At 35.6% G+C, this 15,407-nt stretch overlaps 2 protein-coding genes across 3 annotated transcripts; one reads left to right on the top strand and one right to left on the bottom strand.

The window, feature by feature from the left end:
* The first annotated feature begins 1,876 nt into the window (after nucleotides 1-1,876).
* LOC116120797 (VAN3-binding protein) lies at nucleotides 1,877-4,765 on the top strand. The gene is made up of 6 exons (XM_031406770.1): nucleotides 1,877-2,812; nucleotides 3,108-3,495; nucleotides 3,720-3,896; nucleotides 3,986-4,035; nucleotides 4,125-4,182; nucleotides 4,322-4,765. The coding sequence occupies exons 1-6, from the start codon at nucleotides 2,558-2,560 to the stop codon at nucleotides 4,558-4,560; spliced, it is 1,167 nt and encodes a 388-aa protein (XP_031262630.1). The 5' UTR covers nucleotides 1,877-2,557; the 3' UTR covers nucleotides 4,561-4,765.
* Nucleotides 4,766-5,273: 508 nt separating this feature from the next.
* Nucleotides 5,274-8,770, bottom strand: LOC116120799 (formyltetrahydrofolate deformylase 1, mitochondrial). Of its 2 annotated transcripts, none has more exons than XM_031406771.1 (8): nucleotides 8,526-8,770; nucleotides 8,183-8,307; nucleotides 7,377-7,527; nucleotides 7,233-7,306; nucleotides 6,988-7,147; nucleotides 6,512-6,610; nucleotides 6,319-6,405; nucleotides 5,274-5,673 (listed from the first exon to the last, which is right to left on the bottom strand). In XM_031406771.1, the coding sequence occupies exons 1-8, from the start codon at nucleotides 8,673-8,675 to the stop codon at nucleotides 5,527-5,529; spliced, it is 993 nt and encodes a 330-aa protein (XP_031262631.1). In that variant the 5' UTR covers nucleotides 8,676-8,770; the 3' UTR covers nucleotides 5,274-5,526. The 2 variants fall into 2 exon arrangements, with proteins under 2 accessions (XP_031262631.1, XP_031262632.1); XM_031406772.1 differs by having other exon boundaries at nucleotides 8,195-8,307.
* Nucleotides 8,771-15,407: the final 6,637 nt, after the last annotated feature.

Here is a 15,407-nt window from a genome sequence, read left to right as displayed (position 1 = left end):
TTCAAAATAAAAAGTTGAAGAAGAAGAAATGTATACTCAGTATCCTTGTCTCTTTAGCCCATTTGTTTAAGCTACTGTTCTAACTAATTCATTATTTCATAACTGGCATAAATAAAGGCAGAGAAAAGTGACAGAATCCAAATTGATAGGTAGACCTACCAAAGAGCCATCCTCAATCAACCATTGGTTGCAATTCAACATTGTGCATACTCATAATAAAAAGAATACGTGCAAACAAACTTAGAATATTTCAAAATATTTAAATGTAGGTTTTTAATTATGATCTGATCGATTTTTTGAGACCATGACCGCTCCATACATCATGCCATTGTTTTGAAGGCATATAAAAAACTTTTTACAGACTGGTGAGGTCAAATCATGTTATCAAGAGGGAAAGTCTCACTCATATCATGAGAACTTGGGACCCTTCTCACCTTTTTGCAGTTATAAAAAGATAAAGATCCATAATTAGAAGATACTCTTAAGATATGTTCTATGAATGCCCTCCTCCCAATTGAAATTTTGCAACCCAGAAACTTTGGTAGCTGGGAAGTGAGGTTTGATATTTTGGAAGCGATGTGACTATGAAATAGAAACATAAATGTGACAATTTTCTATAAAATAAAATGTATTGTTAGTGGCCTGGCAATTTCGTCGGTGGCCAACGCGCATATCACATTACTGGCAAGAGGGAAGTTTCGGAGTGTACAGACACTGCAGCCTAGTTTGACTTATTTGATAAATGGTATTATTATGATCAAATATAATCAGCATGGAAGGTGACGTTGCACTAACTTGATAGCTAGCACTGGGGACTTGAATCAACTACCAGTATATCAAGTAAAATAAGTAGAGCTTAACACAAAAGTTTATCGGAGTTTGTTCGTTAGCTTAAAGGTAAAATAATCGTGGTCTTATAATGGCAGTGTCAAATGCAAGTAATAAATAGAGTCAAAACTACGTACTGCAGTAATACTATCTAGAAAAACATCTTGGGACCAGGTTTGGTTGGAGCGAACCGACCTGAATCTAGCTAAATCACGTTTAACCCTGTTTAGTGTACGCGGTTGACCCCACAACTCCATCTAGAATATGCTTTTGGTTTTGGCATATTGGTTACTGGATTGTTTTCTAATCTCAAAGCAATAAGAGAGCTAGATATTAAAAGTTGAATTTGTTTTCGAGATCTATGGTTGGCTCGTTTATTGACATAATATTGATACATCAAAATTATATTATAAAGGTTAGTTACTGTAGCCAAAAGTTTTTCCCTTTGTACTGCAGTATAATTGTTATCTTACATGGCTTCAGGCCTTGACTTGTATTTTGTCGAAATTCAACCAGACATTCTCAGTAGATGCAGGCAAATAATCGGAAAATTAATTACAGCAGCCCATCATTGAATTGAAATACCACATAAACTTTTATCCCTTTGAGTATCTTCTATTAATAAGTAAAAGATGAAATATATATGCTTAAAAATCAGGTAGATTCGGAAGTCCAATGGGCATCATTAACTCGAATCAATTAACAATTCTTAGCTTTTGTTAATGCAAAGGCTTCCCATTAGCGAAGCGTATCTATGGAAAAAAGATAAAGCAATCTGAACCGTTTATATATGAAATTTGGCATGCATCCACGACATCAGCAAGAGGAAAAAGAGAATTCAAAGCCGTCCCTACCGCCCAGACACGGTTCATGCATAGCCATTGGCTGGTCACGCGCACTCTTTTCAAACTGCCAGCAACCCAAAGTGATAGGGCGCTAAACCCATTAAAAAAAGAAAGCCCAATACGTCTCTTAGTATATATACTAATTTAATCAAATATTTTATTATAATACATGTTCCTTAATTGCATGAATGTTAAGAAACCGACCCCGTTTATCCAGGATAATGTTCCTTAAACTCCTTGTCTTATTTTTCGAGTTTTGTGAACTCTGTTTTGTCTGTAAGACCGTAAGATTTTTTGTTGATTAAACATTACCTGAATTCATGGGGGTTCAAAGCACTAGATTTTGAAATTGTTTATGTAATCTATTCTGTCTCACTGTTCTTTCTGGGTCTATAATGCCTATATATAAGAAGCTGTTGTTAGAGAAAATGATGGGTCTATTCAGTATTCATTGTAGAGAGCTTTTAGGTTTTGGTTTGGTCAAGCAAGTCTCTTTGACACTTGAGTGTGTTACCTTTTTGTGTGTTTAGAGAGAATGGCTTTTTAAGTCCTTTGCTTTTGACAGAGTGAAGCAATCTTTTCAAAATTCTTTTGGGTTTTCTCCCTTTTAATTATCTTTTTTTTTTTTTTGGACCACCAGTTGGGTCGTCTTCATTTGACGCATACTTATTCAACAATCAACCAACTTTTGCTTCAGGAAATACTAAGGAAACAAATTTTAAGAACGGGTACTTTCAATCTGCTGGCTACACACTGAGTTGCTTATTAGTTCAAAAGGCCGGTGGTCATCTTGAGTCATCAATTTAAGCAACTACTATCTGCCTTCAATTAATATTGCAGGCTAAGCAGTCACTACTTGCCACCGAAGGGATACAGAAAGTAAAATGGAAAATGGGCTTTATTCAGATTGTAAAAATGGTTCTTTTTCTGGTCTAGAGGAAGATGGAGAGCTGAAAGTGGCTTCATCTTTGCCTTCTATCCGTCAGCCACAAACACCGAGAGAGCCAATGGAGTTTTTATCCAGATCTTGGAGTCTGTCTGCTTCAGAAATATCAAAAGCTATTGCTCAGAAACAAAAACAGTTTTTACTTGACAAGAGTTTCCTTGCAATGCCAGACACACTTCATGCACCACAGATTGTAAGTTACTCTTCTGAGATTTTTTTTTTTTTTTTTTTTTTTTTTGGGTGTCTCCATGCTTCTAGATAGTAACACGTTAAAAATTTTAACTGTGCATTTTTTATTTCCCGATCTTGTCATTGTTTAATCTGGACATATATGCTAGTTCAAAAATAACTTTTGTTTTGGGATGGGATGAATAATAGAATTGAGAAATGACTGAAATAAGGAATAAAAATCAAAGACAGAATTTATCAACTCTCAATGGTGAATTCGAGCAATTAGTCATTTCTAATTATTTTCTTCACTTATGCAGTCGAGCAACACAGCGAACTCAGGAAATGCTCGGAGAACAGGATCAATTGGGAAATGGTTCCACCACCACAAGGAGCTCTCTAGTAGCAAGGTGAAGAAGAAAGACAAGGCCCGTGTTGAAAATGCACGGATGCACTCTGCTATCTCTATTGCTGGACTAGCCGCAGCCTTGGCCTCTGTGGCTGCAGCAGGAACCTCCGATAACTCAGGCTCAAGCTCGAAAATGAGCATGGCGTTGGCCTCGGCTACTGAGCTCTTGGCATCACACTGCATTGAAATAGCTGAATCAGCTGGAGCTGATCATGATCGCGTAGCCTCTGTTGTGAGATCAGCAGTGGACATTCAAACTCCAGGAGATCTGATGACTCTTACAGCTGCAGCAGCAACAGGTAGTTGCGATGTCCATTAGCCTTGCCTTTGAATAAGTTTCAATCGCAAAGCTATTTCAGTTTCCCACCGAACATGAATCAATTTTCATTTTTTTGCTGTTATAAGCAGTTCGTTTTGAACAACCCAAATCAGTCATCAAAATGAAATTTAAAACTGCACAGCATGTTTTTTTCCAGTCATTGAGCATCGTCTAACATAACTTATTTTTCCTTCACTAAAATAGCCTTGAGAGGAGAAGCAGCTCTGAAAGCAAGATTGCCAAAAGAAGCAAGGAAGAATGCCTCTATAAGCCCTTATGAGAGGGGTATAGCAGAAACTCATTGGCCAGATGTTTTTCGCAGTCAATCGGAGGAACAGGGTCCACCCTGTGCTGGTGAACTTTTGCAACACACAAGAAAAGGTAACCGGACTTCGAATTTCAGCTTAGGAATGCTATCCCTGGCAAATTTGAGAGAACAGATCTAAAGTTCTTGTTATTGCTATTTGCAGGAGTGTTGCGGTGGAAGTTCGCCTCAGTCTACATCAACAAGAAATCTCAGGTAAAAAGAAAAAAGTAATCTAAGGAAAAAACAAGTTACATGTCTTCAATGAAAAGTGCATAATTCACTGAAAGTGGGTCTATCTTCAGGTCATAGTTACGCTCAAAACCAAACATGTAGGAGGAGCCTTCTCCAAGAAGAACAAATGTAAGCAGATAAATTTTCCATTCATTTGTGCCTTTACTATAAGCCACCAGACAGAGTTTTGGTACAAACAGCTTTCTTGAGATTGAAATATCTGAATTGGTTTATTAACTAACATATGAATGTGCTTTACTGTGATTAGGTATTGTCTATGGAGTGTGTGATGAAAGTAGTGCTTGGCCATATAAGAAAGAGAGAGAGATTACTGAGGAAGTGTATTTCGGACTCAAAACGGGACAGGGTCTCTTAGAGTTCAAATGCAAAAGCAAAATCCATAAACAAAGATGGGTTGATGGGATTCAAAATCTTCTCCGTCAAGTTAACAGCCTTGAAGCAGCTGAACTCTCTTTGGAATCTTTGAGTATCAATAATAGCATATAGCTTAACATATGCTTGTGCATAAAGTCCAAGAATAGGACAGGCATAGTGTTTATATTATGCTAAAACGCCTTAAATATGGATATAGTCTTTTGTTATAGTGATATAATATGCACAGGAGCAATGAAATTTGTTGTGCTTATGTGCATATTGAAGAAAACTGACAAAAAGAAGGTTAATTTTGTTAGAGAAAAATATTTTCGTATGATGGTTCCATAATTCCTCCACTATTATCATGCTCACAATAAAATGAGATTGGATAATGGTTCAAATCTCATAATAGAAGACGCTTCTCTCTCTCTCTCTCTCTCTCTCTCTCTCTCTTTCTCTCTCATTTCCCCATTTTGGAAGTTCCCAAAATACTAAAGCTACAGTCTGTACTTTTAAAAAGAAAATAAGTTCACCATATCATAATGTTAATTGAACAATAAACCAAATCCACATTTACAATCAATGATTTATACATAAATAAAATGTTATTATATAACTCTCATGCTCGGCGTCGCATGTGATTGGGAGATGGTGTGTCTAATGCTTGATCTCTGCTTACAGATTACCTAATGCCAACCTAAGTTGACAAACAAACAGACTACATAAACTCTGTATACAGATAGATCAAAGCCACCAGGTCCACCACCTAACCTCATTTAATAAAAGATGAACATTACGTCAAGGAACAAAAATCAGATGCAAGGATAAGGCGCATCAAGCATCAATTAAAAAATTGCACAATGAATTTCAAAATGACGATTCAAATTACAGTGACAAATGATCATCTCAGCATGTTGGCAGAGGAGAAGATAAACTTTACCCACTAAATTTCAAATGTTTGTATGTATAAGAAAAATTCTATAGAGTAGCAGTGATCTCAGGATTGAATACTTTGAATGAATAATTGAATGTAAGTACAGAGAGCTGCCCTTTCCAACTTTGTTATCTATCTTTTTTTCTCCTTTTTCTCTTCTCCCCTTAAAATACAACAGTCTTGTTTACCTCATAAGGTAACACTCGAAGCTCACAGTATGATTTTATAGCCTTTGCAAGACACTGTTTCTCAAGGTCTTCTGATTTCTGTTTAAAACTTCGCATATTATCTCTGTGGGAAACTCTCTCAACCTGCAGACATTTTTAGGGGCTTGTTAGAAAGTATATGATAAATTAGTATTAAGCTATAAATCAAAAGAGAATTAACAGCCACCTAAAAGTAAAATAATAACAATAATAATAATAGTTTGTCCCCGAAAAATGCTAAACATTAGGTCTGTATCTGAAACAGCGCCCCAGAAGCCTGCTTCAGAGATACTAGCATGAGTAATTACTTTTCTAAAATCAGTGTGGAGGCAACAAATGGCAGTGGCTTTGTCATGCTTTGAACTGAACTTGACAAACTTCTTATCTTAAGTATAGTCTTAAGTAGGTTTCATCTTAGATTTTATTGTAATTTAAACAGCAGCAAACAGCTGAACCAAGATCATTTTGTGCAATCCCAGAACTGTAGAATCGGTACCAAATTTAACAAGGCAGCCTTGTATAAATTGTTCTTCATGCTGTTTCCCAAATTTGACAAACTTCTTCTCTCACCTTAAGTCTAGTCAGATGTAGGTTCAATCTTAGATTGTATCATAATTTAAACAGCCATACACAAAGTGAAGCTTAACCAACTATGGCAACCCAGACAACAAGAACCTGTACAAAGTTTAACAAGGCAAACATTGAGTAAAATCAATACTTAAAACAGTGTAAAAAGAGTATAATAATCACCATCTGTTCAATAATAGGCCCTTCATCAAGTTCTTCAGTTACAAAGTGACTTGTTGCACCAATCAATTTAACACCCGCATCAAAAGCCTGCCAACATGATCTAGCAATTAAACATATATGGAAGTCAGGGCTGAAAAATTGAAATTGTTATAACAATGACATCTTCAAATATTATAGAGTGAAAAGAACTAACCTGTTTAGATGGATTTCCACCCTTAAATGATGGTAAAAGGCCATGGTGAATGTTAATTACATCCTTCCCATAACTCCTTAAGAAATTACCTGACAATAACTGCAGAAAAAATATTCATATTCCAGTAGTTGATTCAATTACATAAACAGATCTGTATAAGATGCAGAAGTTGGACAATCCTATTTCCACAGGGGAAAATGCAGGGTACACGCATTTTTTGAGTAGATGGTGATGGAAATGGGCCTCATAACTTTCTGAAATTAGTAGGCACATACCAACAAGAACAGACTACAACATTTTTCCAAATTTTCAAATTAGATACAATGATGTGCAGGATTAAGGGAGGAAAAAAACAAACTCATTCCTTCGATATCATTCTGAACTTGCATTTAAACCACTAACCAACAAAATTTCTTGCTCAGTATGAAACAAGCATAAAAGTTGGTGAGCAACTTAGACAACTTATTCGGATTTACCTGCATGTACCTGGCTAGTACTAGAAAATCAGTATTCTGAACCAATTGCAAAATCTCTTCTTCTCTTTTATTCTCTTTGGTTGTACGCAAATAATGATAAGGAATGCCATGCCTTTCAAGAAAGCGAATCACATGGGTGTTTGGACCTCTATCATGATTACTGTCATAAATATTAAGGTGGTTACAAGCACTGATGAAATGAAAATGACCAGCTGAAAGAAAATGAAATTTTTCTTGAAATTCACCTTATCACACAAGTTATATCAACTGGAAGTCTACGATCCTGCCATCCGTGCAATAAATCAGCTAGGCAGTGATCCTGCAGGATAAGAAATAATAACTTTAATCTTCAAACTTTGAGAATTTATCACCAAAGTAACAAAACATACCTGTTTTGAAGCAAGAACTGCGATCTTATACTTGGGATCTCTATCAGGCACTCGAACTACAGATCTCATAGCTTTGAACATTTTTGACAGCTTGGAGAAGTCCTCATCCATTTGTTCCCGTGGCCATAAAACAGGATCGAAAATAAACTCACTGCCACATTACACACAATTGGAGATTCAGTATCATTTGTGATTCTGATAGATCAAATACTATAATCAACTTATTGCCAAAAATACAGTCTGCATTAGACAGACTAGTGCATATCAAATCCAACCCATCATCACCTTTTTGATCATTTTCAAAGAAAATAATAATGAATTGACCAAATCTTGCAGGTTCACTCACGAGCATCTCAATAATATTTAGTTCTGACACAAATGTAGTAATACATACAAAATTTAGTAAGCAAAAAGCCACAACATTGGACTATAAAAGCTGGAGTACATAATCTGTTGCATAATTTTACAGACACATGGCATCTATAACAAGAAGAAATATTTTACTGATTAGAACTGCTATGTTCCAATCCTATACAAATTAGAAACCTAAATAATAAAATCAAACAAGTAAACATAACTGACATTCCCACGGTCTTCTAGAATAAAAGAAATTGAGGAAAAACTATTCCAAACAAAATCAATCTCTTCCAAGAACCCACTATCATTAAACAAACAAATGAACATATAACTACAACATGCATTTTACTCAATAAAAGTCTACTCTCACAAACCAATAGGTTTTTCTTTTACCCAAAAAAAAAAAAAAAAAAATCAACAACAACTTTGAGTAAATTAAAGAAAGAAACCAATAGAGGGACCTCCTAGAATAGAAGACATTCTTGTTTTCGGGCACGAAAACATCAGCTCCAAGTATGTTTCCACCTCTTGAAGCAATACATTCTGATAGCTTTGCTACAATCCCAACTTCATCCTAAATTCAAAAACAACTCAAATTATCAACTAGAAAAACAACCACAGTAGTAGTCCATTAATCTGGTGATTCAACAACGAATGCAAAAAATATCTTCTTATTCAAGAAATAAAATAAAATACCAATGCTAAAGCTAGAAAATTTATTTGTTACTGTTTCGCTGCAACCCAAAAGAACAATGGCGATGTGAAAGTTAGTGTGAGAGATCAAAGACTTACAGGGCTGTGGAATACGTGTATGCCATGGGTGAGAGGAGGAGAGGTAGAGGAGTCAGGGGACTCTCCTGTGAGTTTCAATGAATGGAAGGGTCTGTTTGCAAATTGAACAACTGGAGGGAGGCTTGAAGAAACTCTTCGTAAGAGAGTCATTTCTCTCTCTATTTGGGAGCTGCAACGAACACCGCGCACCGAACTTCGGTTGGCGGTCTTACCTCAAGCTCAACTAGTGGAAGCCACATAATTTCGCATTTGTTTACGTTTTCTCACCTAAACGCAATGTCGTTTTATTGAAGTATGGAATCTTGTGCCGACACGTGGATGAACATGAGTGGTGCGAAATGTTTGGTGGATCTATGGGTGGGCATGGTAATGTTCCCCAAAATTTTGGGGACCCGTCCCCGCCACTCATGCTTGGTGGATCTATGACTATAGTTGTGGTCAATCCTTGTTTCCATTAAGGTTTGTACAGAATGAGAACCATTACGATGAAAAATTAACTTGTTTTTACCATAAAAAAATATTCCTCCAATTTAGTGGTTTCTCCCATTTTAGTATGTTACTAGAGTATGGGAATGTTTATTATCTCTTGATAATATAATAATAAGGGATGATAATAGCAAGTGAGATAATTTATAATGAACTTATAAATGAAGTTAAACTAAGTTTAGAGATGGAATACTATTATAATAGAATAAATGACATATTTAGTTTTTATTTTTATTAAAAATAGAAAACAATATCAGAATTTGACTTTTAGATAGTACATATTCATAATTTTATAGCAACAGTAATTTAATGGGATTTAAGAAATTGATAAAAGATTTGTTTGAAAAGAAATCATGTATTTGGGAAGAGTAAGTTTAGAATGGTAAGAGACTAAGTTAAATAACTTTTTGATAAACATTAAAAACTTTAATTCAGTTCAATTTTAAATGTAATTAAGACAAAAATTTAACTTTGATATATCAATTAAACTAATATTAATATTATAGAAAATAAATTAAATGTTATCCTTATTAATTGAATTTTTTTAATTGTTTTATGGAATATATTTTTGGGCTCCAGTTGGCACTGAGGATACCATGTTATATGCAAGAAAGGAATAAATACTCATCTTATGATTGATTTGGGTCGAAGATGAGAACTGGAATCTCTAAGTCTGCCAAACTTCCTTAGATAAATAAAGAAATATTTTCAAAACAAAGCTAGAAGATTTGAAAAACTATAATTATTCATGCTAACACAAAAATACAAAAAACTCAAGCCCTTTTAAGTCTTAAAGTAGAATGTTGATGTAGAGTTTTACACCAACAAGAGATACGTGATTGACATCGTTAGAATCATATAAGATGTGTACGTGATTTTGTTGGATCAGAGATGAAATAATATACTAATGAATATACAAGGATTAATCTAGAAAATAAAGAACAAGAAGAGAGTTTTTAAAGTAGTTCAGCTGCTCGTAATGCAAGGCCTACGTCCACTGTTATGTTACTGAGTGTATGATATCAACAATCTGATCTACAAAGAGTTATTTGATTAATTTCCTCTTTTTCGAGTTATCCCTCTCAAATCTCTTTAAAACAAATTATAATGGGGTTTCTATAGTACTCATTACAAGGTTGAGTTAGAGATAAACTCGAATTGGATAAGATAAGGAATAACGTGATCTCTGGCTTTGATTATGGAGTCCGTATCATGAAATATCTTCATGCCAAAAGAGGAATCATCCACTCTGGATTTCCTGCACAACATTTGTCCCCCAGTTTTTGAAGATCGAAGTCGGGCTTCAAAAACTACGAGCTTCTTCAACCGAGTTGACGATGTGTAGTCTACATGCTAATGCTAAGCATGTTAACTTCTAAGTTTGAGGCATGATTGAATGTTCTTGAGCTCTTATCGACCAGTTCTACTAATCGTCATGAGTCGCATACAAGCTACAATGTTGTGTCAATGACAAGCTGTGACCCAATGAGACGTGCCCTTTCTTAGCGCTGACAACAAACAAGTACTGGCACGTCGAGCATTGAAGCAATAACAAAACAAGCCTTTTGCGTAACTTTGTTGAGGTAAAGTTGGTATTTTGCTTTCTGGGACGAGAAACGTCACATCAATGCATTTAATGCCATGTTCATCAAGCTAACATTCTTTTTATACACAAAACGTGATATCCGCTAGTCGCATCCAACTGACTTTTTCTCCGATGCATGCCATGTGGCGCATATTGGACAGTTGAGATTGCACATTCAGAGACCGTTTGGCTCCATGCTTCGATTCACACCACATGGTGAAGATTGGACAGTTGAGATTGCATCCTGCCCAAAGTATAAATTGAGGCTCCATCTTGAAAGTAGGGTTTTGTTTTACAAAAGCTTGCAAAACACTCTATCTCTCTTTACTGTTTTGAAAACTTCAACACTAATTTTTGGTGTTTTAACTTCTTCTGCGACGTTCTTCCGATGACTCTTACAAAAGTAAGTACACCATTCTTCTTTCTGCCCTTCTTATTGCCTTTATCTTTGTTGTGCTTGCTTGTATTGGTAGATTTAGGCTTGGTAGTTGCCATTAGGGCCACGAAAATTATTTGGTTGGTGGGAAGTTATAGCTGGGTAGTCTGGGAACAACTCGATTTTGCCCACCTCTATAAAAATTTAATTAATCCTACAAATATAATGCTTTCTTTGACACTTAAAGTTTTAAATTTAACACTTTGGACCCAATAAATGTAACTTATGCTATTATGTGGCCTCTCTATTCATTGAAGATTGTTTTGACACCCCATAATAAATTATTTGGCCTACCTATATATATATATATATATATATATATATATATATATATATATATTTTTGAATTTATCACTTGTGGATATAGTAGGATGTAATTATGCATTTCAAACAATAAGGATAAAATAGACTTTTCAAAGTTTCTTAAGTGTTAACTAATAGCATATTAATGGAATATGTTTGTAAGGATGATTTTTGACTAATTTGTTGAAAACTTAGGCGAAATTAATTAAAACCACAAACTAATCACCCATATGTAATTCCTAAAATTTATTGGGTGTTAAAAGATTTTTCTCCAAGCAAAACACAAAATGTGGTGACTTAAACTTAGGGGCATTTTATTAAAAGACCAAATCAAGTTCAAATTTAATTAAAAGGTCATGTAATTTGAAAGTGTTAAGTAAATAGCTTTATTATTGATTAAGGTTAATTAAACATGATTAGTGGTTAATTAGGATTAATGAAGTATTGTGTAATCTTTTAAAAATTATAATATGTCCCCAAAGAGCCAAAATTCTTGCAAACAAACCCAAACACCTTCTTCTTCTTCCTCCCGCCATTAACGCATATGTCCCATGGTTGTTGTTTCTTTTAAGCTTCATCTACATCTTCTTCTTCTTCTGGATCTTCTGCTTCATCTACATCTTCTTCTTCCTCCTTCCTTTACATTTTCTTCTTCCTCCACCATTAACATTTTCTTCTTCCTCTGCCATTAACATCTTCTTCGCCATAGATCCGCCTCCTCCTCCTCCTCCTCCTCCTGACATTTTGTCCAGGTATGTGTATCTCCTCTTTGCATTTTATATTTCGATTTACCAAGATTTAATGATGGATTGGGTTTGGGTTATGATTTTGATTTAATTGTTTAGGTTATTGGGTTGTGTTTGAAGTAATGCAAGTTGAAAGGAGTGAAATTTATTGAATATTTTCTTGCATTGTGGATAGCTAGGGGTGATAGCACCAATTATAGGTGGAGATGACTAAAAATGTGTTCTGGATATGATGGATCGCTTAAGCGATTTGATGTATCGCTTGAGCGATCTGATGTATCGCTTGAGCGATCTGGTATGTTTGGTATAATGTAGCAGATCGCAGATCGCTTATGCAATCAGGTATATGGCAAACGATCGCTTAAGCGATCTGCTATAAGTCTGGTGTATGGCAGTAGATCGCTTAAGCGATCAAGTAAATGGCAAACGATCGCTTAAGCAATCTGCTATAAGTCTGGTATATGGCAGTAGATCGCTTAAGCGATCAAGTAAATGGCAGAAGATCGCTTAAGCGATCAGGCTTCTTTATACCAGATCACTTAAGCGATCCAATAAGTGATATACCAGATCGCTTAAGTGATACACCAGATCACTCAAGCAACTCTGCAGATGTTTTTTAAAATCTGTCAACCCTTAATACATCAGTTAATAATTTTTTTTCTTACATTATAGGTACTTGGCTATTATTAGACATGAGACAAGTTGTTTTAGGTGTTGAATATTTTGGTGAGTGGGTGGAGAAAGAAAGTTGCTGGAAGTGGATTGGGAAGAGTAAAAAAATTATACTAATTACTATGAGCACATAGGTTAGTTTTGATGAGTTGATTAATGAAATAATTAGAAGATGAGATTTGAGTTGCTCACGTAGTGATATAGTTGTGAAGTATGTTTTAAGCAGAGTTCTTGAACATTATAGGGTACCTCCTGCTATATTAAAGTCGGATGAAGGTGTGAAGTTATATATAATTGATGTGGGCGATAATGGTTCGAGGCTAATTTTAAGGGTTTCTTTTGTAGATAAACCGTTGGAAGTTGGTTCAAAGAAAAGGGATAACGAGGAAGTTGGTGGAAAGAATGCTGATTTTAATTTTAACTATGAGGGCATTGATTTCTTAGTTGAAAAATCAAGAGTAAGCGGTGATTTGGATGGTGAGGAGGACACTATAGAAGAGGTTGGTCATGTGCGGCAAAATGAAAATGTTGACGAGGAGGACCCTGTACATGTTCCCATAGATGTAGAGATTCCTATAAATACAGATTATGCAGAAGGTGTAGTTTGTGAGGAAGAGAACACTATGGTCCTTTATGCAAGTTCAGAGGCGGTAATTGCGGGTAGTAGTGAATCAACTCATGTTTTTATTGATGGATCGGACTTGCGCATACGGTATTTATTTGAGAACAAGAAGGAAATGGTGAGGAAGCTAAAACTTGTTGCCGTAAGAGGTAATTTTGAGTTCATCACCAAAAAGTCTAATTCATTGGTAGTGATGGTTTCATGTCATGACCGAAAGTGCAAGTGGCGGGTTTATTGTAGAAGGTTGGCGAAGTCCGAAAAATTTATTGTTAGCACATATACCCATGAGCACACCTGTGGGTTAGGACATATTTCAGGTGAGCATCGACAAGCCTCTGCTGATGTTATTGGACAATTTTTCAAAAGTAAGTTTGTTGAAGGGAAAAATCCATCTCCTAAGGACATTCAAAGACTTGTGCACACAAAGTTGGGATGCACTGTTAGTTATTGAAAATGCTGGAAAGGGAGACAACATGCACAAGATTTTGTGAGGGGCATGCCGGAGCATGGGTACGCAGTGTTAGAAGCGTACCGTTATATGCTTGAGTTGACAAACCAAGGTAGCAAGATGGCTTTGAAGTGGGACAAGAATATGAGGTTTAAATATTTTTTTTGTTGCTTACGATGCTGCTATAAGGGGTTTTGTAAACATGAGAAAGGTGCTGGCCGTTGATGGTTGCTTTTTGACGAGAAAGTATGGAGGTACATTGTTGGTGGCCATTGCATAGGATAGCGAGAATCACACATATCTAGACCTGGCAAAACAGACGGTTGGGCTGGGTACCGGTCAGGTCTAAATGGGTATGGGTCTCACAGGTACGGGCCAAAAATGGGTCAATTTAAACGGGTCCAAAATATTAGACCTACACCCTACCCTATGTGGGTATGGGTGGACCCGCGGGTGCCTGTACTATTCACTCCAATTTTAGATTTTTGCAGTGACACCCCGAAATCTTCCTAAAATCTTGATTCTTGAGCAAAATTTGTCTTTCTCAAGTCCAAACAAAAATACTCTTATATCTAATATAGTTTTAGTTCAGAAAAAACATATCCAAATTTCTATTATCATTCAAATTATCATCAGAATGAATAAGGAGAATAAGATTAAACCAAATAAAGATCTATAATGCCCAGTTTTAGATGTAAATTGAATCCTTTAACATAAAAGAAAATAACTAAAATTCTAAATAATTAATTTTGATGTACGCAAATTAACAACTTGGCTAACACAAGATTTAGATAAATCAATATGATCTCTTTTCTTTTTTCCCCACAATTTAGAATCCTTTTCCCTAGTTTTTTGAGCTGCCAATCACGAACCAAAACCATACACACAAACAAGCCCAATTAAAAAAAAAAAAAAAAGTCCCTTACATTATTTTCTCCCAAGTTTTCTCACCAATCAAACAGAAACACAGAACCTAACAAAGAAAAAGATAAAAACTTTATCGATTGTCCTCTCATTCCTCATCAACCAAACAAACCCACATAAAAAAATCTGAAAAAAAGAAAAAAAACTTACACGAGAAAAGCAACAGTGGCACAAACTAGAAAGTAGCTACTAAGTATAGGAAATGGAGACAAGACAAATTAGAAAAACTTCTAGATTTACTTTGATCATGTTACTATGGTTTCCAAAAGAATACAAATGATTGACATCTATTATCTGTAGAACAATAAGAATAAGGCAAGAAGAGCAACCTTCAATGTTACTAGATTGTAGCTGAGGAGAAGCTGAAGATGTCGGAGAATCGACTCCAAGAATTGGAGCTGCTGAAGAGTGAAGTCGAAGGAGATGAGATCAAATCGGCGACAGTGATATACATACCTTGATGCATCGATAGTGGAGAGTATAAACGTGGTTGATGAGAAACGGAGATAGGAGAAGCGGCGGTGATGGAGTTAAAGAGTTCAATGATGATGAGTTTGAGAGAAGGTTGATGAGAGAGTGAGTTTGAGTTAGGTTAGGGATTTCGTGATTTGGGGCAAAATGAAAAAGGGAATTTTTTTTTTTTTTTAAACATACGGGTAC

The sequence above is a fragment of the Pistacia vera genome, unplaced genomic scaffold (genome assembly GCF_008641045.1).
Source record: "Pistacia vera cultivar Batoury unplaced genomic scaffold, PisVer_v2 Contig947, whole genome shotgun sequence".
NCBI classification, from domain to species: Eukaryota; Viridiplantae; Streptophyta; class Magnoliopsida; order Sapindales; family Anacardiaceae; genus Pistacia; species Pistacia vera.
This window is presented reverse-complemented; position numbering and strand designations above follow the sequence as displayed.